The sequence below is a fragment of the Lepidochelys kempii genome, chromosome 3 (assembly GCF_965140285.1).
Source record: "Lepidochelys kempii isolate rLepKem1 chromosome 3, rLepKem1.hap1, whole genome shotgun sequence".
Classification (NCBI taxonomy): Eukaryota; Metazoa; Chordata; order Testudines; family Cheloniidae; genus Lepidochelys; species Lepidochelys kempii.
This window is the reverse complement of record NC_136382.1, coordinates 187,414,414-187,439,406: the sequence shown is the minus strand read 5'-3', so window position 1 is coordinate 187,439,406 and position 24,993 is coordinate 187,414,414. Positions and strand designations below refer to the sequence as shown.

The 24,993-nt window shown below is 41.3% G+C and overlaps 1 protein-coding gene across 5 annotated transcripts in view; it reads left to right on the top strand.

Moving 5' to 3' along the window:
- The first annotated feature begins 278 nt into the window (after window positions 1–278).
- Window positions 279–24,993, top strand: part of PNPT1 (polyribonucleotide nucleotidyltransferase 1) — a 71,752-nt gene continuing 47,037 nt past the window's right edge. For 2 of the 5 annotated variants that reach the window (XM_073339329.1, XM_073339331.1), the window contains exons 1-15: window positions 279–610; window positions 2,838–2,898; window positions 3,179–3,253; window positions 3,503–3,608; window positions 6,310–6,359; window positions 8,450–8,513; window positions 8,601–8,648; window positions 11,032–11,145; window positions 12,467–12,653; window positions 15,265–15,316; window positions 15,868–15,925; window positions 17,666–17,762; window positions 17,859–17,961; window positions 21,357–21,427; window positions 23,753–23,789. In XM_073339329.1, the coding sequence (XP_073195430.1) occupies window positions 411–610; window positions 2,838–2,898; window positions 3,179–3,253; window positions 3,503–3,608; window positions 6,310–6,359; window positions 8,450–8,513; window positions 8,601–8,648; window positions 11,032–11,145; window positions 12,467–12,653; window positions 15,265–15,316; window positions 15,868–15,925; window positions 17,666–17,762; window positions 17,859–17,961; window positions 21,357–21,427; window positions 23,753–23,789 (1,323 nt within the window). In that variant the 5' untranslated portion in view covers window positions 279–410. The remainder of the gene's footprint in view (window positions 611–2,837; window positions 2,899–3,178; window positions 3,254–3,502; window positions 3,609–6,309; window positions 6,360–8,449; window positions 8,514–8,600; window positions 8,649–11,031; window positions 11,146–12,466; window positions 12,654–15,264; window positions 15,317–15,867; window positions 15,926–17,665; window positions 17,763–17,858; window positions 17,962–21,356; window positions 21,428–23,752; window positions 23,790–24,993) is intronic. The other 3 variants (XM_078852329.1, XM_073339328.2, XM_073339330.1) reach the window with 3 other exon arrangements.

Below are 24,993 nucleotides of genomic sequence, written 5' to 3'. Positions count from 1 at the left end.
ACAAGGATGTTCAGTTTTTTGCCATTAGAGAGTTGGCAACCCTGTCTCCAGGGGAAGTCAGTGGGGGTCTGTGGTGTGAGGTCAGTGTTTGGCAGCGGGTCTGCGCTTAGTACCGGGTATCAGTGACACGCTACCCGACAGCAACAGCCCAGGCCGCAGGCCCAAAGCAGACTGTGGTTGCTGAGCCCGCCCTCGGGGACGTGTCCCTCGCCGTCCGCCATAGCAAGACGCTGCCACCAGGGGGCCCCCGGGATTAGTTCAGAGAGCGGAATCGAAGCTCGGCCGACCGCGGCTGGCAGCTCCGCGCTCATGGGAGCCAATGGAGCTCGGCTTTGTTCCGCTACAGCTCAGCCTCTGAGCCAATCGGCTGGGGCCTTGTAGCGCAGCTGCCAGGCCGTGACCCTGGTGTCATGGCCGCCTGCACGGGGTGTCAGGTCTGCTGCCGCGCTGGGCTCAGGAAGCTGGCCGCGGCCAGCAGTTTCCGCCCGCTGCTCGGCACCATGAGGCGTTGGCTGGGACCAGGCGCTCGGCTGGTACAGCTGGCCCAGGCCCGAGGCTTGCAGGGCGGCGCCGGACCCTACAAGGTGGCGTCGGTGGACGTGGGGAGCAGGTAACGAGGGGGCCGCCGGGAGAAAGCAGCGTCCGCCCGGGGGACTCAGTCCCCCCTCTCCACCGGACCGGGGACCGTCTCCTTTCTCTCTGTATCCTGGTGCTTGGGCCTGGCCCCCGCGCCTGCCACGTCTTCCAGCTGCCCCAGAGCCCTCTGCTCCCTCCTAGAGCACCTCACTTCTCTGTCTTGCAGCCTCTCATCCCGAGCCCCCGCCCCATCTCAGAACAGCCCTCCTCGCTGCCCTGTGTCTTCTGCCCTCCCTCAGAAAATTCCCCCTCGCTGCCCTGTGCCCCGACCCCCTTCCCCGAGCCCCCTACCCTCTTCTAGAACAACTTCCCTCTCTGCCCTGCGGGGTCTGCCCCACTCTCACCCAGAACAGCCCCCCTCACTGCTCTGTGGCCTGCTCCCCTGCCCCTTCCAGAACATCTCCCCTTCACTGCCCTGCTCCCTCCCAGAACAATCCCTCCTGTAGGTGTTCTCCGCTCCCATCCCCCACCATGGTTTGTCACTTTCTTCTTCCTCTGACCCCAGGGTCGCTTGCCATCTGGGTATGCCCCCTTGATCTCTGCTCCCCACTGCCCATTCATGTCCAGTGTCTGCTGAGAAGTGTGTGTTGGTGGGGAGAGGCAGGTTTGTGTAGCTTTGCTTCAACCATCCCTTTTCCAACCCACAATCTCCAATATGCAGCTAGTGGAGCCAGAGGTGAACAATAATTGCTAAACACATTGTTTAAAATCCACTGGTCTCCTTTTCTTTTTATGCCTGGCCTTACTGCATACAGCTGATGCACTGCTCTTCAGTAGCCCTTGCAATACCTTGTCATGGTGGTAAAGTGATTTGCAATTAAAATCCTCCCATCACAATGACTAAGGTGGTTTATGTCATGGTGGTATTGGTGCTGAGTTATGCTGGTACCTTTATAAACTAGAAAAGTATTAAAACACAAGCCATTTAAGGTTAAAGTATCTCAGAAATAACCATCCAGATGTGGACTTTTCCTGCAATTTAAGATTTAGTGGCTGACTCCCTTTCCCCACATTTGATTGATAAATTTCATTAGAGGAGCTGTTTGAAAGTTTTAGAAATAACTAGGGGCCTGATCCAAAGTCCACGGAAGTCAGTGGAAAAGCTCTAGTTGACTTCAGTGGGTGTTAGATCAGGCCCTAAATCAATGGAAGTAAATAAGAAAATTGAATGTCATTTGAACTTTTTTTCCACTACACTCTCACATACATAACTGCCAAATAATGGGCATAGTCTTACCTCTAAATGTAAAAGTGTGTGTATCAGATCTTCCCCTGTACTTTTTCCATTAAAGTACTGTCTGCTGTCACTGAGAAAAAGTGTTTGTGTGGGGTGTAAATGTGGTACTTTCTGCCTTGCATATATACACCCTCTCATTTTGTGTTTTTTTTTTAAAACATTTAATACATACACCATTGAGAATAATAGCCCTTAATAGAACTCTTAAAACTCTGAAGCGTAGGGGAGACTGGCTGGTTTCCAATAGAATATAGAGCCTTTCATCTCTAAATCAGTGGTTCAAATCTAGCCAAATTCAGTACGGCGGAAGATGTTACTTTCTGGCTCTTATTTTGCAGATATGAGAAGTGGGTGCTTATCTCTCTTGTTCCACATGACTTGCTAGCTGTTGCAGATGGCAGTCATAGCAGAGAAGTATGGGATGGAATTAGTTTGGAGATTAAGGGTTTGTCTACACTCCCCTGTAGTTTGGAGGAGGGTGGGGAGAATAGCAGTGCACCCCAAAACGGTGTGCTGTAACTCCCCCATGTAGCCTACTTCAAACAGAATTACATTAATGCAAGCTAGGAACCTCTTAGTTCATGCCCACAGCATCCACACAGAACAGTTACAGCACAGCACTTCAGTGCACACTGCTATTCACACCCCACTCCATTGTCCAAACTACTGGGCAGTGTAGATGTAGCTTCAATTTTCCTTTCATCATAGAAGGCGGTCACTTTGGGAATTGAGGCAAAATTGCTGAACAGTAGGGAAGCTTGTACTCTTATTTCCTATTCTGTGGATAGAGAGAGGGCTTCAGCATCCTGACTTGTCAAAGCCAGTTTCTATCATGAATAGTAAATATAATCAATATTTTCTAAAACTATGAAACATAAAAGATGAATGTATAGTAGTTGAATAGAGAGGTGTTGATAAACTGATCCTCATTTGTCACTAATGGCAGTTATCTTCTTTTTAACAGAAAGTTGGAAATTTCCTCTGGAAAACTGGCCAGATTTGCTGATGGATGTGCTGTAGTGCAGGTAAAAAATCTATGCAAACTCAAAATGTGTAAGTCAGCTTGGATAAATGTACTGTTTTTTGTTGAGATGTCTCAGCCATGTATGGTAATTGGACTCCCTACTGGATCCACAGCTAGCTACTGCATAGAAAAAAACTTCATTAGGTTTCCAGAAGCCTCACCAGTGCACTGTAGATTCATGTTTTCTCTTCACTTGGAAAATGCTCTACTGAGAAATGAAACTAAATGATACATTTATGAAAATGTCTTTTCTAAAAGTAATTTCACTGTTTTTAATCAAGTTAGGTGATACATCAGTGATGGTCACAGCAGTCAGTAAAACAAAGCCTTCTCCATCCCAGTTCATGCCATTAGTGGTGAGTACTAATTGTAATTACACAAACTGCCCAAATTGATAACTATAAATAATAGTAGAGAAGTAGAGCTTGAGTCCTCAGATATTTCAGTTGGATTTTAATGTAAATTGTTTTGTCTCTGTGGTTACACCAAATAGAATATTCAGCTATTAAATTCAGATGTAGTGTCGTCTTACCTTTTTTATAGGTATATTTAAGAGAGAGCAGTAATTACAGTTTTGTTTATGAATCCCTGTTTTGTTGTATAAGGTTGACTATCGCCAGAAAGCTGCTGCAGCAGGAAGGATTCCCACAAACTATCTTAGAAGAGAACTTGGTTCCACTGATAAAGAAATTCTTACAAGCAGAGTAATAGGTAAGACTGAGACTGACAAAAGACTGAGAAGACAGTGTCCAGTACTTTTTTTGTTGTTTGTAATATCCTCATTGAAAGTTTGAAAAGAGAGGGCTACCTGTAACCACCGTTCTCAGCGAATATTGCCTCTTCAGAAGTTTTGGGAGAAGCTCATACCTTAAAGTGCTGCAAATTTCAGAACCATTTAAAAACAATGTCCGTTGGGGCTGCATGTACATTCCCTATATGAAAGCCCAAAATACAGTAAAAACTGTTTTATCCGGCATGTTGGGGAAATGGGGGGTTGTAAGTGAAAAATGCCGGTTATCTAAGAGGGATGGCCATTCCTCCGCCTAGGGAGCAGCAGGGACATGTCGCCACTTCCAGAGAGCCAAGTAGGGAGCCTGCTGGTCCCGCGCCAACCTGACTATGAACCGGACTTTCTATGAAGATTAGAAATGCCGGTTTATAGAGCTTTCCGGTTGGTACAGGGCATGATAACACAGCTTTTACTGTATCTGATAGCTTGTGAGATTTCCTCTTTGCTACTAAGATTGGGATTTCTCGTGCCTCAGTCTAGAGGGACATCATCTCCTGGAGCTAATCATTTGTCAGGAGAGATGAAAGAAGAGGCAACCAAATTGTTTTCTGGAAAGGTAGGAAAAAAAAGGAGACAGACTGTTTGGCCCAAATGTATCCTCCTCGCACCTTCCTCATTGTCTGAAAAATAGTATCCAAGATGCCCAAAACTTGTCTTTTGAATGAGATAATGGAACCATGAGGCTCAATGTTTTCTAAAACTAGCAGGACTTAATAGACAATCTGAAGATGGGATAGGGTTCTGAACAGACTAAGCCCCAGTCAGTGTGCAGAGGTGTATTAATAAATCAGGTTGAAAATCAAAATTAAAAAAAAAAAAGCAACGTGCTTAACTTCACCATTCAGTTGCGTTGCTTTTCATTACATGTCATCTTATTACAAGCTCTCTGGAGCTAGCACTTTCTCTTTATGTCTGTAAAGTATCTACACATTCATACTGCTACTAATAAATACTCATATTTTCAAAACGTTTTCTTTTCAGCAGCAGGGAAAGAACCATGAGAGCATTATTGAGCTCCTTTATACTTCCATCCTTCAAAAGTCAGTTTGGACATGTGCATGGTTACTGATTTTTAGTGTTTTCAAGGCTCCTGGCACTGAGGTTCATGCTCTTAAATAGGAATCCGCAGAGGCAGTTCTAACTGGATAAAAATGGAAAAAAATTTTTTTTCATATTGACGATGTTTTAATGGCTTTTTAAAAAGCTTCATTATTGTTGCCTGGATCTTTGATGCAGTTTCTGCAATAAGATTTACTTTATGCTGACCCTAAAGCAGCAGAGCAAGGATTTTGTAGGGTTATTTCTGTATAAACAGTTTATTTTTCTTGGTTAGTTTTTAAAAAAGGTAATCTAGGTGAGACTTCCAAGTATAACAATTTTAGGCAGGTCAATTTCGTTTTAATCTGAAGTGTTATAATTTAAACCATTGAAATGTATTTATTATTTTATATAAGGGGAAGCTTAGCTATGTACAAAGTTTATTACTAACTGTGACTTGGAGCGCAGGAATAGCATAGTAGATCAGACCACTGGTACATTGTCAGGTATCCTGTCCTTGTTAGTAGCAGTTGTTATGTGCTTTGGAGGAAAACACTAGAATTCGTTATACCGGAAAACTGTAAAATAACCTGCTCATAGAGCAGAGGTGGGCAAACTATGGTCCACGGGACCGTCCTGCCCAGCCGCATAGCTCCCGGCTGGGGAGGCTAGCCCCCAGCCCCTCCCCTGCTGTCCCTGCTCTCTTGTGGGTGTGTCGCTGCGCAGGCAGTGTGGCTTGCACCTGCCCACCTCCCAGGCTTTCCAATAAGCCTGTCCCGCTGCTCTGAGCGGCATGGTAACGGGGTAGGAGGTCCTGGGGGACAATCAGGGGACAGGGGGCGGTCAGGAGACAGGGAGCAAGGGGGATTGGATAGGCCTTGGGGTTGGAGGGTCCCGGGGGGGACAGGGAGCAGAGGGGGTTGGATAGGCGGTGGGGTCCCGGGGAGGTGGTTAGGGACGGGGGGGTCCCGGGAGGAGGTGGTCGGGGACAAGGAGAAGGGGGGGTTGGATGGGTTGGGTGTTCTGAGGGGGGTAGTCCGGGGGCGGGAAGTGGAAAAAGGCCAGGCAGTTTGCAGAGGCACAGCCTTCCCTACCCAGCACTCCATACCGTTTCGCAACCCCATGTGGCCCTCAGGCCAAAAAGTTTTCCATCCCTGTCATAGAGGAAGCTTCTTCCTAATTCCCATTGCTTAGTGGCTGGCGTGTATCTTGAATCATGAAGGATTATTTCCCTTATATTTTATTGTATCTAATGTGACAGTGAATATTCTCACTATCCATGTACATGTCTAATCCTTTTTTGAATGCTGCTCAAGTTTTAGACTCAATATCTTTTGGCAAAGAGTTCCACAAGTTAATTAGGCTTTGTGTTTCTAAAAATTTTAAATGTGTTGGTTGTCAGTTTCTTTGGATAACTCTCTTGTTTTTTTTAATATGAGGGGAAAATAAAGATTTCCCAAATTTTATCTTTGTCATTTATTACTGAATATATGTCTATCATTTACTTCCTTCATCCACTTTCTCCTATAAACAGTCATAATCTTAATCTCTGCATGTATGAAAGTTTTTAAATGTTTTTTACAGATCGATCAATTAGGCCACTCTTCCCAGCAGGCTACTATTATGATACACAGGTGGGTTCATTATTTTTAGTGATAGTCACAGTTCTGTGGGAGCCAAAAGAAAACTGTTTTGGGCAAGCTTCCAAATTGGGTTAATGTTTTGCAAAATAGTGTTAACTGTTGGTGCAGTTGAAGGATTAACAGCAGCCTTCTTTAATCGGTCGGTAAATAATACTGCTTAACACAGACCAACTATTCATTGCTTCAAGGAAAGCTTTTCTTTGAAGCTGATCTGAATTCAGACTCACTATCACAAAGAAATGAGTGGGATTTATTCTCTGGGAGAAAGTAATTTAACTAGCTAGGAGCTGTAATTCCTGCTTGGTAATATTTTAGATGAAACTATATTTATGTTGCATGTCAAGTAGAATAGGCTATTCAACAACCTTAAGTCAAAAAGAAAAGGAGTACTTGTGGCACCTTAGAGACTAAGCAATTTATTTGAGCATAAGCTTTCGTGAGCTACAGCTCACTTCATCGGATGCATTCAGTGGAAAATACAGTGGGGAGACTTATATACACAGAGAACATGAAACAATGGGTGTTACCATACACACTGTAACCAGAGTGATCACTTAAGGTGAGCTATTACCAGCAGGAGAGGCGGGCGGGCGGGGGGGGGGACGACCTTTTGTAGTGATAATCAAGGTGGGCCATTTCCAGCAGTTGACAAGAACATCTGAGGAACAGTGGGGGGTGAGGATAAACATGGGGAAATAGCTTTACTTTGTGTAATAACCCATCCACTCCCAGTCTCTATTAAAGCCTAAGTTAATTGTATTCAGTCTGCAAATTAATTCCAATTCATCAGTCTCTCGTTGGAGTCTGTTTCTGAAGTTTTTTTGTTGAAGTATTGCCACTTTTAGGTCTGTAATCGAGTGACCAGAGAGATTGAAGTGTTCTCCAACTGGTTTTTGAATGTTATAATTCTTGACGTCTGATTTGTGTCCATTTATTCTTTTACATAGAGACTGTTCAGTTTGACCAATGTACATGGCAGAGGGGCATTGCTGGCACATGATGGCATATATCACATTGGTGGATGTGCGGATGAACGAGCCTCTGATGGTGTCACTGATGTGATTAGGCCATATGATGGTGTCCCCTGTTGGAGAACACTTCAATCTCTCTGGTCACTCGATTACAGACCTAAAAGTGGCAATACTTCAACAAAAAAACTTAAAGCTATTTCCCCATGTTTATCCTCACCCCCCACTGTTCCTCAGATGTTCTTGTCAACTGCTGGAAATGGACCACCTTGATTATCGCTACAAAAGGTCCCACCCCCCGCTCTCCTGCTGGTAATAGCTCTCCTTAAGTGATCACTCTGGTTACAGTGTGTATGGTAACACCCATTGTTTCATGTTCTCTGTGTATATAAATCTCCCCACTGTATTTTCCACTGAATGCATCCGATGAAGTGAGCTGTAGCTCACGAAAGCTTATGCTCAAATAAATTGGTTAGTCTCTAAGGTGCCACAAGTACTCCTTTTTCTTTTTGTGAATACAGACTAACACGGCTGCTACTCTGAAACCTTAAGTCAGTGTCCGAAATGATCTTCATTGTAAGTCCATGTTCCATTTTCTCTTGTAGAAGGTGGGGATAAAAAGCTCAACCTCTGCATATTTGTGCAACAAAATAAAAGTAGTCCTTAAAACCCAAGAACCTCTCAATCTACTTCCTGTGAATATATTAAGGTTGTTTTCACTCTGGAATTTTCTCTCTCACATTTGTTACCTCTTAGATTTATCTCATTATTAATCTAACAAATGTGTGAGAGAAAATTCCAGAGCGAAAACAATCTTAATATATTCACAGGAAATATTATTAATATTTCTGAAGTATACAAAGTGTAGATAAAGGTAACTTTGTCACATTTTAAGGGCCTGTGTTTACCCCTAATTTGGTGGTTCTTGGTGTTAAATATCATTTTTCTCCGTCAGTTTATCGATTTAGGTACTTGAACTTTTTTTTTCCCTCTTCATATGAATTCATATAATTTTTAGGTCATTGTATTCGTTGTTTCTTGCAGGTGTTTTGATAAAAAAAACAAACAAACATATAGCTCAAAATTCTTCCATTGTCTTTCATATTATACCAGATCCTTTGTAATCTTTTAGCAGTAGATGGTGTTAATGATCCTGATGTCCCGGCAATTAATGGAGGTAAAAGTAATTTTAAATATTTTGTAAACTTTATTTAGTGTTTGTATTTATGTAATCATTTTAAAAATGTAACTCTTACAATTTTAGCATCTGCAGCACTTGCGTTATCAGATATCCCATGGAATGGTCCCATTGGTAAGTAAATATTTTTGCTTGAAAGCTTGTCTCTTACCAACAGAAGTTGGTCCAATAAAAGCTATTACTCACCTTGTAAAACTCTAATATCATGGGACCAACACAATACAGCAACAATGCATATAACTTGAAATCTAGCCATTTTCAAATTAAAGGCAGTTTCAGGTACTACATCTGTCCCAAATTCCACTGCCAGTTTCTATGGTTTTACAGTCATGTTTTGTTTTTCTCTTCTCTCATACTGTTAAGCTCCACAAACAAGGAAAACTGATTATATAGAGCAAATAGTGAAACTACATAAAAAGTTGCAAATGTACAAAGTAAAACTGAAAAATAGAATAGATTTTTTTTTCTGATCTGAGTACTTTTAACAATAGTAGCTACAGAACTACAGACAGATGTGTGATCAGTAAAATGGCTTCCCTTAACATTCGTTTGCAAATTGGATACAATTAACTTGGGCTTGAATAGAGACTGGGAGTGGCTAAGTCATTATGCAAGGTAACCTATTTCCCCCTGTTCCCCCCCCCCCCAACGACGTTCTTGGTAAACCCTGGATTTGTGCTGGAAATGGCCCACCTTGATTATCATACACATTGTAAGGAGAGTGGTCACTTTAGATAAGCTATTACCAGCAGGAGAGTGGGGTGGGGGGAGAGAAAACCTTTTGAAGTGATAAACACCCATTTTTTCATGATCTGTGTGTATGAAAACATCCTCACTGCATTTTCCACTTTTATGCATCCGATGAAGTGAGCTGTAGCTCACGAAAGCTTATGCTCAAATAAATTGGTTAGTCTCTAAGGTGCCACAAGTACTCCTTTTCTTTTTCCTTAACATTCAGTAATTGTTACAATAGTTTAAACAAAATAGTAAGATACATAATAGCATTGCAACAACTGTCTAAAAACAAGGCGTATTTCTCAGGTCATACTTTTTTTTAAATAGACTTTATCTGCAGACAAAGTGATCAGGAATATACCTTCTAATTTTCATATTCTGAGGAAATATCCCCATGACTATAAAGTATATGGAAAAAAATACTTTTTAAAAGTGTCCATTTAATTCTATTTATCAAGTTAATACACTTCTATGAAAGCTTCTTCTCCTGTAACACTACTTCAGATTATCTCTAAAGTGTTTCTTTAGTTTATTGGAGACATTAAAGCAATTCTCTTCAAGGTTTTGGTGGGGAGGGCAGACATTCTACAACCATTTATTTTCTTATTCTAAGGCAGGGGTCGGCAACCTTCAGCACATCCCTGTGGCCCACGACTTCCTGCAGCTGCCATTGGCTGGGAACAACAAACCGCAGCCGTTGGGAGCTGCTGGGTGCCGTGCCTGTGGACGGTCAACGTAAACAAAATGTCTCTTGGCCCGCCGGTGGATTACCCTGATGGGCCACGTGCTGAAGGTTGCTGACTCCTGTTCTAAGGAATAGTCTCAAGCATAGCAGCAGTCTTGAAGCATCTCCTATAAGTTGCAGGAAATGTTCCATTAACAGGCAAGTCTTACTGTCTTCAAACCAATTGGTAGCCTTTTTCCTTCAACAATATATGCTTGTAAAATTTCCAACAATAAAATTTTATTAAACTGGATATATGATAGAACATATTAGGGATTTAAGGATTTTAAAAAGTGTAAAAAAAATTAGAAACTTATGAAATTCTGCATTGACGTGATTGCACTTCCTGGGTTTCTGTTGTGTTCTTAACACTTGTAAGTGTGTTTTTAATCCTTAAACTGTTGATCTGTATTTCTGAGTTTAACTCTAGATTAATGAAAGTTTTTGCCTGGGGAACTTCTTTAGTTTTTCAGATTTTGGAAATGCTTATCCTTGAAGGGCCCCAGGTAGAGGAGAGCAGGATAGGGGCTTTTTGCTTTCTAGACAACGCTTTCCCTCCCAACCTTTACCCCAACAATACTAAAGGGGGCTCTTTTGCCATCCTGAATGTCTCACGGGAAAGTAACTTAAATTTCTCAAAAAGGGATTTCACTTTGTAATTTATTTTTCTTCAGCTGATTCATGTTTCAGGAAACCTATGTCCAAACTACAAACAAAAATAAGCTTACAACTATTGCTGTGTCACTGATAACGTTACTATCAGTGACACTGCAATAACAGCACTACCCCAATAAGCCAGAATTTTTCAAGTGTAATTAACTTGACTTGCAGATTGTTTGCATTATTTGAATAAACAAGTTTATTTTAATTTTATAACTGTGTCAAAAGGTTATCTGGCACAAACACACACAAATCCCACTATTTAAATAGAATTACTAATTTTAATAATTACCTCTGAAAGCAAACCAAGTAAAAATGATCCTTTGAACGAAATCCTACTTAGATGCAAAAATTAACTTCTTAGGTATTTCTTCTTAGGTGCAGTAAGGGTAGGAATGGTTGATGGAGAAGTTGTTATTAACCCAACTCGAAAAGAAATGTCTTCTAGTACCTTGAACTTATTGGTCACTGGAGCTCCTCATAGTCAAATTGGTAAGTGGTTAAAATTATTCAACTTTGATGTTTAGCTAAAAATAGAGCACTTTCTCATATGAAAATCATAATTCTCTTGAAATACTACCTTTGTAATCAAGACTAGATAGAAACAAATAGTGAGGAAGTATTTTTTCTAGTTTGATTTCTTTAGAGGTCATTAATATATATTGGAATTTCTTTACTGTATTAATGAGATTTAATATCATTTAGATAAAACTTATGTTATGCTCCCTGCTTATTCAATTGAACTGAAACTTTGGAATACAGTATCAATAAATAAAGTCTAAATGTTTTATTGTAATACAGTGAAACTTGTGTCCTAACAGCCAGTACAATTTTCGTCCCCACAGGATCTAACTTTGTGATGCAGAGTTGTTCTGAGAGAATTTAGCTCTCATTTAAAAGCAATGGAAACCTTAAGTTGTAAAGCTGCTTAAAAGAGAGAGAATTTTTCTTAAACTGGTTAAATTAATTGCCCAAGCCCTGGCAGGAGCCACAGGATAGAAGCCCTGAACTCCAGCAGGAGCTGCAGGGGCAGAAGCCCCGAGCCCAGGCACGAGCTGCATGCGTGTGTGTGTGTGTAAGCCTTGAGCCCAGGCAGGACCTGGGGGGAGGAGAGGGGAGCTCCGGGACACTTCTGCATTGCCTGTGGAGGTCAGGTCTGATCTCCCAACATAACAGCCATGCAGGGGAAGGACAATCTATCCCTCCCCAACCTGACTGAACTAGCAGATTTTGGGGAGATCAGATTTCATAGGGAAGGGCTTATTTCACGGTCCAGGACATATTTTTCATGGCCTTGGAATTGATAGGGACCAATTCATGACTGGCCACAAAATTCATCATATACTTGTTTATAAATTGAATTTCCTATTCCATATTAATGTAATCTTACTGGTTGAGGAAGTGTATAATGTATTGTATTCAGTCTGTGGCACGTCTATATTTAAATGCACATTCTAACCATTAACCTATTTTGAAGGCATTAGTTTGACTTCCTTTCAGTTGTATCTTGTGAAATTTCTCCTTACTAACTTATATTTGCAAAATTATTCTGAAATCCTCCCAATTAATTTTTCTTCCATAAGTCCAGCTCTTCAGTTTGCATTTTGAAACTGTTTCTATGATTCTGTGACCTTTGAAATAATAAAATCAACCTGGCAGAGATCAAACAGATTAACTGAGCTATTGTCTTAAAGGCCCATGTAGTTTTGGTAAAATTAGGTTTCCTTTGTGATAGATATATTTTAACAACTTGTTCTATATCAGTTGAAAAACATGATGGTAACTGATTTACTATTTGACTCTGAATTAATAGTCATGTTGGAAGCAGCAGCCGAGAATATGTTGCAGCAAGACTTCTGCCATGCCATCAAAGTGGGGGTGAAGCATACTCAACAAATAATTCAGTGTATACAGCAACTGGTAAAAGAACAAGGTGCTGCCAAGAGAACTGTTCAGAAGTTATTTAGTGCTCCAGCAGAGATTGTTGAATGTGCAAAGCAGTAAGTACAAAAACAAATGGTTCTAATGAAGAGCATTAGTGTGACCAACTTCTGTCACTAACTGACCCTCATTTCTGGGCTTTTTTCATGCAAAATATTACTTGTTTTGAACGTTTGAGTCCCTGACTTACCCTCAGCTTTTTCTTCCTTTTGATAGTCAGTCACAAGCCCTGGGCCTCTATACCCGTTCTTTGCTTAGTCACAAGGGCAACGCTACTGTGGCAGCCTGAAGACATGAGGGTGGGAAAGGAGGAGTCAGAGAACCCATCCCAGGCCCTCCTCCCACAAAAAATAAGCAAGAGAGGTTCTCATTTTCCCCCAAATAGAGGAGACATCTTCAGGCTGAAGCACCTGTGGTCACCCCTTTTTAGAAAGAAAATTGGGAAAAAATGGAGCAATCTTGAGTGCGGGAAACTCTAACTGGAGGTAGCAGAGAGAATTCAAGGTGAGGATGTGACGGATCAGTACTGGGGAAATGCTGCATGGCTTCCCACTCTCCCTCTGTTTAGAGACCTGTTACCCTATGCATTTGTACAACCCTCCTAGCAATTCTTTCATCTGTCCCTGCTGGGAGGAAAAGCCAGCAAGTGGGGGCAAATACCTCCCCATGAAAGAGGGCTGGGGGGGGGGGGAAATGCACAAGACCATGTCTCTCTTCTGCCTAACAGCAGCACGTCAGAACTGCTGAGGAGGAGAATATCAGTTTGCCCACTCCCTGCTTTGTAAGGGAACTGGGAACTTGGTGCTCAAGACTAGCTTAAATGTAATTGACGCACTGAGCTTCCTTGTAGTGCTCTCCCAGCATGCATTCTCCTCTTCCTCTCCCCAGTTTAGAATGTTGTTGTCTCTCAGTTCTCTCTGCCATCTGGGTGGGGTTCCCCAAAGATTGACCCACACATATCTAGTAGGACACATAAGTTTCCCTATCCCATCAGCACTCTCACATATCTTTGGTGGGAAGGAAAAGGAGTCCTCTTACCCCCTAACTACTATGTATTCAGGGAGGAGGGCACATGGGTTCTTTTCTCTAGCCCCATCTCTGAGGACTTTGGGATTGCTACTGTTTTGAAGAAGCAGCTGTAACTTCTTCTCTCCATGTAGTCTCTACTGTTCTACCCCATGTTGATGTACAAACTTTTCCCCAAGTTACAGGCCGGGGGACAGGACTTCTGTCTGTAAAAGAAAAATGAGGAAAGCATCAGTCTGGGGCCACTAAACATCCAAAACTATAGAAATATATATCTTTACAAAGTTCCACATTGACCACATGCTGGCATCCCCTCACCTTTTTTTTATAAAGGTGACATCTCTGTGTAGAATTGCATTGTAAGTTGTAAGAAGACAGGCTTATGGATCTGTCGGTGAGGCCCAACTTCCAATAATATAAATGGGGTCTATGTGTGTGTGATTGCTGGGGAGAGGAGAATTTCTTGGGCACTATTTAGACAATCTATTGCTGCAAACAACCTAAGTATTAACAATGGTGTACTTAATGTAAGACTAATTAACTGAAACCTCCCGCTTTCCTTCCCATCCATCCTCGATACATGCTTTGAAGAGATCTCTCGTAAGCATTATTACTGAGAACTAATGGAATGCAGCCAACAAACTCTAGGTGTTTCAACAATTAAAAGAGAGAGAAAAATCAGAAAATGATTGTACACACGAGAAAGCAGAATTCAGAAAACTACATTGACAGTGCTAGCACAAGTATAGGAAATAAAAGCAGTAAATTGGGCAATCAAGGATGAAAGATAATTTAATAATGCTTTTTAGTGTATCAGGGTGTATAATTCTTTCTCTGGCATGAGCTGAAGACTGTGCCTGCTTAAATCTAAATGTCTTGGGTCCTGTTGGCTTTCAGTCAGGTGCTTATTAATTTTTTGTACATTTCCTTTATAGCAGAAAATTCTAAATATCTTTAAAAAATGTCAATAACACATGCTCTCCCTCATTTTATGCTTGCAGTGTCTGGCTCAATATACACTGCACCATAAAAGTTCCTTTATAGTAGTACTGTGTGAAAGTTCCTTAATTTCTTAATGCATCAGGCAGTCTATGTGGGTTTTGTGGATTGATAATATAACTGTCAGTTCAGATAAACTGTCACTTAAAATAAATCTTAGATATTTTTTGACTAACAGGGAAACTTAAAGTGTGCAGTACCTGGTTAAATAAGAACTCCACCAGTTTTGTGTTTGCTCCAGCCTTTATAGATGAATCCCCTTGAAACTGTCATTAAAAGCCATTTAATGAAATACAAGGTGGATATGAACATAACTGCTTTTAAATTTTATTTCAACAAAATATCAAACCATTTGCTAAAGAATAGACTTTATGTACCAAGTTTCAACATAGAACAATATTTTTCTGGCCATATTAAACTCTTGAATATAGGGTTTTGTATCAGAACAAGTTAAACTTATTATTCTATATAATGCCGCTTATGAGTATTGCTATAATACTAATATAAATCTTAGATAGTCTAGCAACCTTTTTAAAGTCACCATTTTCTTTAGAACACTAAATGCATTTATGATGGTGACTTGTTCAAACTTTGTACAGGTAAACAAATACTAATCAGGTTAATTACTTTTTTCTCTTCAAAAAGGCTTGCCTCTGACAAGGTCTGTGCTGTATTTGCAAATTTTAGCCATGACAAAGTAAGTGTTGCCATCAAAATCTTGTGGGTTTTTTTTAATGTCGTATTTCAATCAGTTCTCTGAATTTGTTAATTCTCTAAATTAATCCATGTTTAGATTTAGTTGTACTGCTATCCCCATGACATTTCTTTAAAGAGCCACTAACACTTGACTGTATTTCCTCCTGTTCTGCAAGATGTAGTGTAAGAGAGACAAGGTGGGTGAGGCAATATCTGTTATTGGTGAGAGAGACGGGCTTTTGAGCCACACAGAGCTCTTCAAGCTTGAAAGTTTGTCTGTCTCACCAACAGAAGTTGGTCCAATAAAAGATATTACATTGCCCACCTTGTCTCTGTAATATCCTGGGACCAACTTGGCTACAGTTACAGTGCAGTACTATAAATAAGTTATCACAGGTTCTTCTCTTGGAGATTGTTGTTTCAGTATGTAATGATTCCTTGTGCTTAGATTTGTTGCTATGATTATCTCATTGCTAGACAGCTGTGCAGAACTTCAAGATTGTTGCTTTATTGTTAGTCTGCAATATCAGTGGTAATGTAAATCTTATCTAGATTTCTAGAGATGAAGCAGTTAACAAGATAAGACTTGAAACAGAAGAACAGTTGAAAGGTATTGTACTCTGTAATATTGGTACAATTTTAATAAAATTGGGCACTGAACTTTAGGCCAGTATTCACTACCATAATATAAATACAGTCCTGTAACATTATTTTGAAAAGAAAGATTGCTGTTTATGGAGACCTGCAAAGGATGTAACTTTTTTTTAGATTGGTCTTGTGCCCTTTTCTTGATGTATAAAGTGGGCCTGAACACTTTTTGCTTTTATTTACATATATAAAATATATAATTTTTTTTTCTGTTTGTAGCTTAGAAACACCAGAAATTTCTGCTTTGGTGTTCCTTGGTTTTGCTAGAATGCCTGTTTTAGATCTCAGATGTTTATTGTAAGCCCTTACATCTTCATTGAAGGGACATAAGGGTGCTGAATCTTGAACAAAGGCTTCCTTTATCCAAAATGTTAATTAGTCATAAGTTAAATAAGTTTTAAGAAAACCTGTTTTAAATTGTCTTTGGACCCCAGGTTAAAAACCAGTGGTATAGCACAAAGATGAGCATAGTATTTTGTTACTGAAATTCCAATTTAAAACTTGATACAAAATACTGAATTATAAGAACTAACACTGAAATAATACTGCATTGCATGAAATGGTCATGTGTAGTATATAACACAGGATGAGGCCCAGTACTTTGTGTGTATGCTTTGGCTTAGCTCTGGCCAGTTTACCTGAAGATATGTGTTCTCAGCATGTAGGGGAAAGAAGGGGATTGCCATTCCCCTGTTCAACAGGTCTATTATAGTGTCTTTATACTTCCAGTCTCCCACATGAATGCACAGTCCCATTTGAGTTTATTAGGGTGTTTACTCCCAAGGGAAGTACAATAAATGCTCTTTGTTCTTGGAGCTGGCAAACTCCTGAGTTCTGCTCACTTTTGCATAAATAGTTGAGAAAGAAAAGACTCTTATCAAGTCTGCTCCCTTTGCTTGGGAGCAGAGTACTGAACAGATAGCAGTTATTACTGAGGTAGTTAGAAGCTATATCACTGCAGTAATCAGCCTGTGTCTACCTCCTCAAACTCCTAATGGTGAGGAGGAAAGATATTGCCACTGAACACCCCTTTTCCACATGCTGGGGAGGGGGGGACATAATAGAAAAAAGGCTTACTTCTCCTCCTTCCCTACCTTCACATTGTAAAGGAGCACAAGAAAAAACTAATGTATGTGAAGGGAGTTGAGGATGCACCTCAGGTTCTCACCTCCTCATCCCTACTTGCCCCTGGAAAAAAAAAAATAAAGCTATGTGTCTCTGTAAGCGGTCCAGCCAACTGTGAAATCCTCAAACCTCAGGGTATGGAAGTCTGAGGTGGTATTGTGCACGTCTTACTGACTTAGACCCTGTACCGCTCAGGATTGGAACTGTTGCAGTCCATTTGTTTTTACTCTTTTGAAATGTTTGTGTTTCAGCAGCAATAGAAAGCAAGTCGTCTTATTCCTCTTGGTCCTACCAGTCTGAGAGTAGTGGAGCACCGACTTCTGTAGCTGCCAGTATTAAAACTTTGTGTTAATTAGAAGGATACTCTTTTTGAGCAGTAGACCTGGTAATAGATCTGGAACCACCTATGTGATTTACCCAATTTCTAACCGTTTGGAGAGTGCTCCCAATTGTGAATAACATGTATAGCAACACAACGGGCTTCTGTTGTACCCTAATGCTGGCCACAGTGCTTATTACAGAGCTTCTTTTCCAATTTTAGAAGCTTGGAGTTCTAATTTGTGTTTGGTATCTCTAGAGAAATTTCCAGAGGCTGAGTCTTATGAAATTATGGAATCCTTTAATGTTATTTCAAAGGATATTTTTAGAAGCTTTATTCTGAATGAATACAGAAGGTAAATGCACAGAATCCTTTTTGAATAAACTCTTTGCAAATATTTCCCCATAATTATGGTTTTCTTGACTTTATAGTTCATATTTTATTTCTATAGGTGTGATGGTAGAGACTTGACTTCTCTCAGAAATATCAGTTGTGAAGTAGATATGTTTAAAACACTTCATGGATCAGCATTATTTCAGAGAGGTCAAACACAGGTAATACTTTCAAACATCAGAGTTATAGTTTTCATAACCTGAAAGTTTCCATTAACCATGACATTTGTTATTTCTCAATCAAGTAATTATTGAAAACACCTTGCATACCTTCCAGTGTAAGAAAGTATAAATGCATTGTGTGCTATTCACGTTCAGTTTAATATTGCCTGGCTCCCATTAGAAGAAACAATGTACAGAACTAAACTGTTTGCTGTTCCAGTGGAAACTTCAAAATAACATTGCAAAACATAGTTACCTAGAAGTATTCCGTTAAGCAGAATCACATGTCCACTTTCAGCCTTTTTAAAGTTAGAATCATAGAATCATAGAATATCAGGGTTGGAAGGGACCCCAGAAGGTCATCTAGTCCAACCCCCTGCTCAAAGCAGGACCAATTCCCAGTTAAATCATCCCAGCCAGGGCTTTGTCAAGCCTGACCTTAAAAACCTCTAAGGAAGGAGATTCTACCACCTCCCTAGGTAACGCATTCCAGTGTTTCACCACCCTCTTAGTGAAAAAGTTTTTCCTAATATCCAATCTAAACCTCCCCCACTGCAACTTGAGACCATTACTCCTCGTTATGTCATCTGCTACCATTGAGAACAGTCTAGAGCCATCCTCTTTGGAACCCCCTTTCAGGTAGTTGAAAGCAGCTATCAAATCCCCCCTCATTCTTCTCTTCTGCAGGCTAAACAATCCCAGCTCCCTCAGCCTCTCCTCATAACTCATGTGTTCCAGTCCCCTAATCATTTTTGTTGCCCTTCGCTGGACTCTCTCCAATTTATCCACATCCTTCTTGAAGTGTGGGGCCCAAAACTGGACACAGTACTCCAGATGAGGCCTCACCAATGTCGAATAGAGGGGAACGATCACGTCCCTCGATCTGCTCGCTATGCCCCTACTTATACATCCCAAAATGCCATTGGCCTTCTCGGCAACAAGGGCACACTGCTGACTCATATCCAGCTTCTCGTCCACTGTCACCCCTAGGTCCTTTTCTGCAGAACTGCTGCCTAGCCATTCGGTCCCTAGTCTGTAGCTGTGCATTGGGTTCTTCCGTCCTAAGTGCAGGACCCTGCACTTATCCTTATTGAACCTCATCAGATTCCTTTTGGCCCAATCTTCCAATTGGTCTAGGTCCTTCTGTATCCTATCCCTCCCCTCCAGCGTATCTACCACTCCTCCCAGTTTAATATCATCCGCAAATTTGCTGAGAGTGCAATCCACACCATCTTCCAGATCATTTATGAAGATATTGAATAAAACCGGCCCCAGGACCGACCCTTGGGGCACTCCACTTGATACCGGCTGCCAACTAGACATGGAGCCATTGATCACTACCCGTTGAGCCCTGAAGTTCCTGAAGAAGGCCCAGCAACTGAAACTTGGGCCTGCAAACATGCTTTTCTGTAATTCCATTTAATAAGTTGTAATTTCCTTTCAGAGTGGTTCACAGTAATACTGCTTATTACTTTCATTAATACATAAAATACTTATTTTAACCCTCTCTATGCATTACTTATAAAAAGAAAGTATGTGAGTTTTACATTAAAACTATTCTTTGCCGAAAAACAGCAGTGTGTGTGCATTGTTTAGTTCAATGATCAGGTTCACTTAAAATAGAATTGTCTAGTTTATCTGAACTACTACTGTATAGGAGACTGCCAAGCAGTTTTTCTGCAAATCTTTTTAAAAGTTATGTATTCAGATACATTTTATATCAAAGTTCAGAGTGGTGTGGAGGGGAGAGGGAGTCCTTTCTAAAACAGGCTAGAGGATCTGCGTGTTGAGTTTCTGATCTGAGACCTCTTACTAGACCTCTGTTTCACCGCCATCTTTCTTCTAGGGATGGATTGATTCTCATCTGTCTAGCTCAGGGGCAACCTTTTAGAAGTGGTGTGCCGAGTCTTCATTTATTCACTTTAATTTAAGGTTTTGCGTGCCAATAATACATTTTAACATTTTTTAGAGGGTCTCTCTCTATAAGTCTATAATATTATATAACTAAACTATTGTTGTATGTAAACAAGGTTTTCAAAATATTTAAGAAGCTTCATTTAAAATTTAATTAAAATGCTGATCTTATGCCGCTGGCCCGCTCATCGTGTTTCCGGCCTGGGGTTCCGTTCACCTAGGCTGGCAGCGGGCTGAGTGGGGCCTGTGGCCAGGACCCCGGCTGGCAAGGGGCAGGCAGCCAGAACCCCAGACCTGCAGCGGGCTGAGTGGCTCAGCCCACTGCTGGTCTGGGGTTCTATCCGCCATCTCCTGTCAGCCAGGGTCCCAGCTGCTGGCCCCGCTCAGCCTGCTGCGGGTCTGGAGTCCTGGCCCTCTCCACATAGAGTAGGTACCTACCTTCTCCCTGGTTCTAGCCATTCTCTTCCTCTCTCTGCACTGAGATGAGGGTGGGAGTGTGCTGAGAACAGGGCTGGGGGTGAAGGAGCAGGCTGGGGGTTGGGGTGCAGGGTCTGGCCAGGAGCTAGAATGAGGAAGGGGCCTCAGGGTTGGGGCAGGAGGTTTGGGTGTGGAGCGCTTACCTGGGCAGCTCCCATTTGGTGCTCAGGGTGGGAGTGGGGATGTGGGGGTGCAAGAGTCAGGGCATGGGGTGTGGAGGGGCTGGGTATGTGTGGGGGGTGCCGGAGTCAGGGCTGGGGTTGTGGGGGGGGTGCAGGGGTCAGGGCAGAGGCCTGAGTGTGTGTGAGGAGGGTTCAGGGGTGAGGGCAGAGGGCTGGGGGTGTGGTCTGGGGTTGTGAGGGTGCTCCCAGCCCCCTGCCCTGAGCGGCTCACGGCAGGGGGCTGGAGGGGATATGTCCTGATTCCATCCCCTTCCCCAAGGTCCCCGGAGCAGAGCGCGCTTCGGCTCCACTTTTACCTTTCCCGCTTGCTCCGAAGCAAGGGCTGTCAGCTGATCAGCGGGCCACAGGGAGGGAGCGGAGGAGGGGCAGGAACGCAGCATGCTGGGGGGAAGAGGCGGGGGGAGGGGGAAGCTTGCCTGCCCCACAAGGAGAGAACAGTGGGCAGGGGGCAGAAAAGAGCGGGCCGGGCAGGATTTTTAGTGGCATGCTCTTTAACTGGTTAATAGGGGAGTCATTAACTGAGATAATTCCTATCTCTTAAGGTGAAAATGCTACCTCTGTAGTACTCCATACTTTTGCTAGGCCAGGCAGAGAGAGCCAGGAATCAATCCGTTTCCTTACAGACTGGTGGACATTTACAAGACCAAGTTCTGATTCTATCAACGTCTTTATTGTAAAGAAACCTATTGAGAATTGATGTTTGACAAAAATCACAACAGAAACTTTCCGAATCAACTCTCCTTAAATCTTTGTGCCCAATATACATAGCTTTAAATGATCATAAACTGTGTGAGTTTTCATTGTCCCTTTTTTTTGTTCTAGGTTCTCTGTACAGTTACATTTGATTCACTAGAATCAAGTGTAAAATCTGATCTTATCACAACAGCTGTGAGGTATGTGCCTTCTTATCTTCTTTCGCTTTGTTGCTTTTATAATAAATGAGCATGGGTAATTTAAACAGTTGATAAATGGTACTTGAACTGAATATGTATTCATCAAGATTTTCAAAAATGGATGTCTAAAATTAGGTTTCTAAATAAGTGGCCTGATTTTCAAAAGTGCCAAATGCCCAGCAGCTCTTTGGAATTGCCTTTAGTCATTGGTTATGATTATAGTGGCTCAGTAGTTACAAACAATAAATCAGAATATATTGCAAGAAAATATTCTCTTTTAAATAATGAGACCAAGCAAAAAGATTACTAAATGTGTAAAAACTCTACATAAATGTGCCAAATTATAGCATTTTTAAAAACAGATTTATAATTTTTTCCAAGTATTAATGTAATAATGAAAACAGTGTACACCTTTTACGCTTTCCCAATGTATGTTCTCTACAGATAATGTTCAGTAATGTGCTGTTGTGTAGATTCAGTACATGCAACACGTGGAGCAACATATTTGTACATGTTAGCAACTACCTTTCCAGTGACTTTAGGTGGCGCTAGCCAAGCATAATGTAGTTTTGACTCACCCAGAATAAATAAAATTGTCAGATGAGTGACAAGTAAGTAGATTACTTCAAGTAATCTATTCCAAAGACCCTAATTTGTCAGAAGAAAAATCTTCTTAGCTGGTTAAGAAGTTGGTCATACTTCAGTTTTAATTACCTCACTGATAGGGTTGCCAGTTTTGGTTGGAGGTTTCATTACATGACATCTTTAATTAAAGATTAATCTTTAATTGCTAGAGATTCCAGGACAATCCTGGAGGGTTAGAAACCCCACTCACTGAAATGAACTGAGAGTTAGTCTGCATTGTGGGGTAATGTGTACTACATGGGTGTGATTTCTAAAATGCACTAACATGCTGTGTATTAATTGGTCCATAGTGGTGGCTTATACTGATATAGTTTATTCCCCTTCCCCATGGTAGATCTTACTCCTTGGGGAATTCTGCGCCACTGCACACAAACAGAATTCACAACCCTCGCAGATTCACACAGTCGTCCCGTCTCCCCCCCCCGATAATACATTCTGCGGGAAAGGCACCAGAAGAAAGGGCAGTTAGCTGTGAAGAGGGAGGGGTAGAGGCTGTCTTCCTCTCAGCACTTTTCCCACGGGGCCAGGTGAAGAGGCATGGGATATGGGGGGGGGAAACAGAGCGGGGCACACGGGACTGGGGGGAGGGGTCACACAGACTAAGGTTCAGAAGGCCTAGTGTGGGAGCAGACTGGGGTGGTGACACAGGAGCTGGTGGGGTGACAACACTGAGCCAGGGGCTGAATGGAGTGGGGGGAGGGGGTTGGGAGCAGGGACATATGGGGACAGAGGAAGTGGGTTGTCTGAGTGGGAGTGCAGGGGCACTTGGGGATGGGGGGAGGAGGGATGGCGGGGGTGTGTGTGTGTGTGTGTGTGTGTGTGTGTGTGTGTCCAGGGACACATGGGGACAGTGGCAGATGTGCCTGACAGAGGCTAGGGATCAGCCAGGGTCTGCATAGGAGAGGCTCCACAACTCCCTAACAATGTGTCTGGTTTTTTGGGAGGTGTGAGGCAGTTCCATACTTCTCCCAACCACACCAACAACCCTCCAAGTTCACTGCCAGGCTCCTTCCCAGCAATTACTTCCCTCTCCCTCAACTCCTGCGTAACTCCCCAAAGCCTTTGCACTGCTTCTGAGGGGTGTGGGAAATACAGTTCTGTAATTGAGTAGTAATTCATTTAAACTACAAGTTCTGTATTAACATGCCTAGTAAGGAATCTATTTGTCAAAAAACATTTCCTGAATCTTTTTTGTTTCAAACATACTTGCTGACAGGTATTTTGAAATAAATTACCAAAATAATTGAAACTGTCATGATTATACTGTCATTTTGACAAGTGAAATATGCAGAATTTTAATATTGTGTGAAGAATTTGTAAATATTTGCTGCAGAATTTTCCCAGGAGTAAGGAGCTACACGAGAAAAGCATCTCTTATACCAATTTAACTGTGTCCAAACTGGGAGGGGGGCTTTTACTGTTTTAACTATAGCAGTGTAGTTAAAATGGTACAATTTTTGTGTGTAGACAAGGTCTTCAATTCATGTACTACTGGGAAAAAGCAATAGAAAACGGTCTTGCTGTTCAGCTGGTTCATTGAAACACTTCCCCTGCTTCACTTCCATGTTTATAGACATCTGTATTTAGTGATAATGGAGCTATGTAACCTTTTAATCCTACTCTAAATGGAAGCTGATGTCAGTTGCTCCTATATGATGCTGTCTTATTTTTAATTTCTAGTGGAATAAAAGATAAAAACTTTATGCTGCATTATGAGGTAAGATAGCTTTGCTGTGTTTCACATGTTTTGTTGCATATTTCACAAACATTAATATGCCTAAGTTTATTAATAAAATTTTAAGCAAGCTCTCTTATACCATAAGCAATTCTCATTCTTTGGGATTTGCTCAAAATATTTCACAAAGCAGATATAATTTCCAAATCTGTTATATTACAAGTGCTTTTGGTGATTTTTGCTTTATGAATAAGTTTGTGATTGTATGATAGAAAAATGAAGATATAGTTTACTTGTGGTTAGCTTGCCTCCCTTGATCCTCTGTTATCTTGCAACTGCGTTACAGTAGAACTTCAGAGTTACGAATACCTTGGAAATTCAGGTTGTTTGTAACTCCAAAATGTTCCTAACTCTGAATAAAATGTTGTGGTGGTTGTTCTTTCAAAAGTTTACAACTGAATGAACACTGACTTAATACAGCTTTGAAACTTTACTATGCAGAAGAAAAATGCTGCTTTTCTTAATTTTTAGTAGTTTATGGTTAACACAGTGCTGTACTGTTTGCCTTTTTTTTTTTCTTTCTCTGTGCTGGTGCTTGATTGTATACTTCCAATTCCAAATGAGGTGTATGGTTGACTTGTCAGTTCGTAACTCTGAGGTTCTGCTGTATTCTTTGACCACAAATGTTGTTTTGCATTAATTAAATGCAAATCCAGGATATATCTGGAGTGGTCAACTATCAGGGAGTAATGGTGCCGGAGAGGAAATGCTTTCGCTGAATTTTCACTGCCTCCTAGCACCTACTATTAAAAGTAGAGAGAATGCAGAAAAGGAAGAAAGAAAGAAGGTGGAGGAAGTTTAAAAAAAAAAAAAAAAAGGTCGAGAGATGGGAAGAAACAAGACTAGTGTAGGGATGATGGGTAAAGGTAAACACAGGAATGGGGGAGATAACAGTTAAGGCATTAAACACTGGTGATCATACATAATAAATTTAAGTTTGTGTATTTCAGAAAATTAGTATCATTTGCTTGGTGGAGTGAAATTGACAGCAAACTAGATCATTATGAAGTAAATCAGATTACCCCTGCTAACTAAAGCCATGGAACATAAATTGGACTAACGATCTATCTAGTTCATTATTGTGTCTCCAACAATGTCTAGTATCAGACACTTCAGAGGAAAGTGCAAAAATCCCCCAAATAGAAAATGTATAAAATGAAATTTCTTTAGTTGATAAAGAATTTTA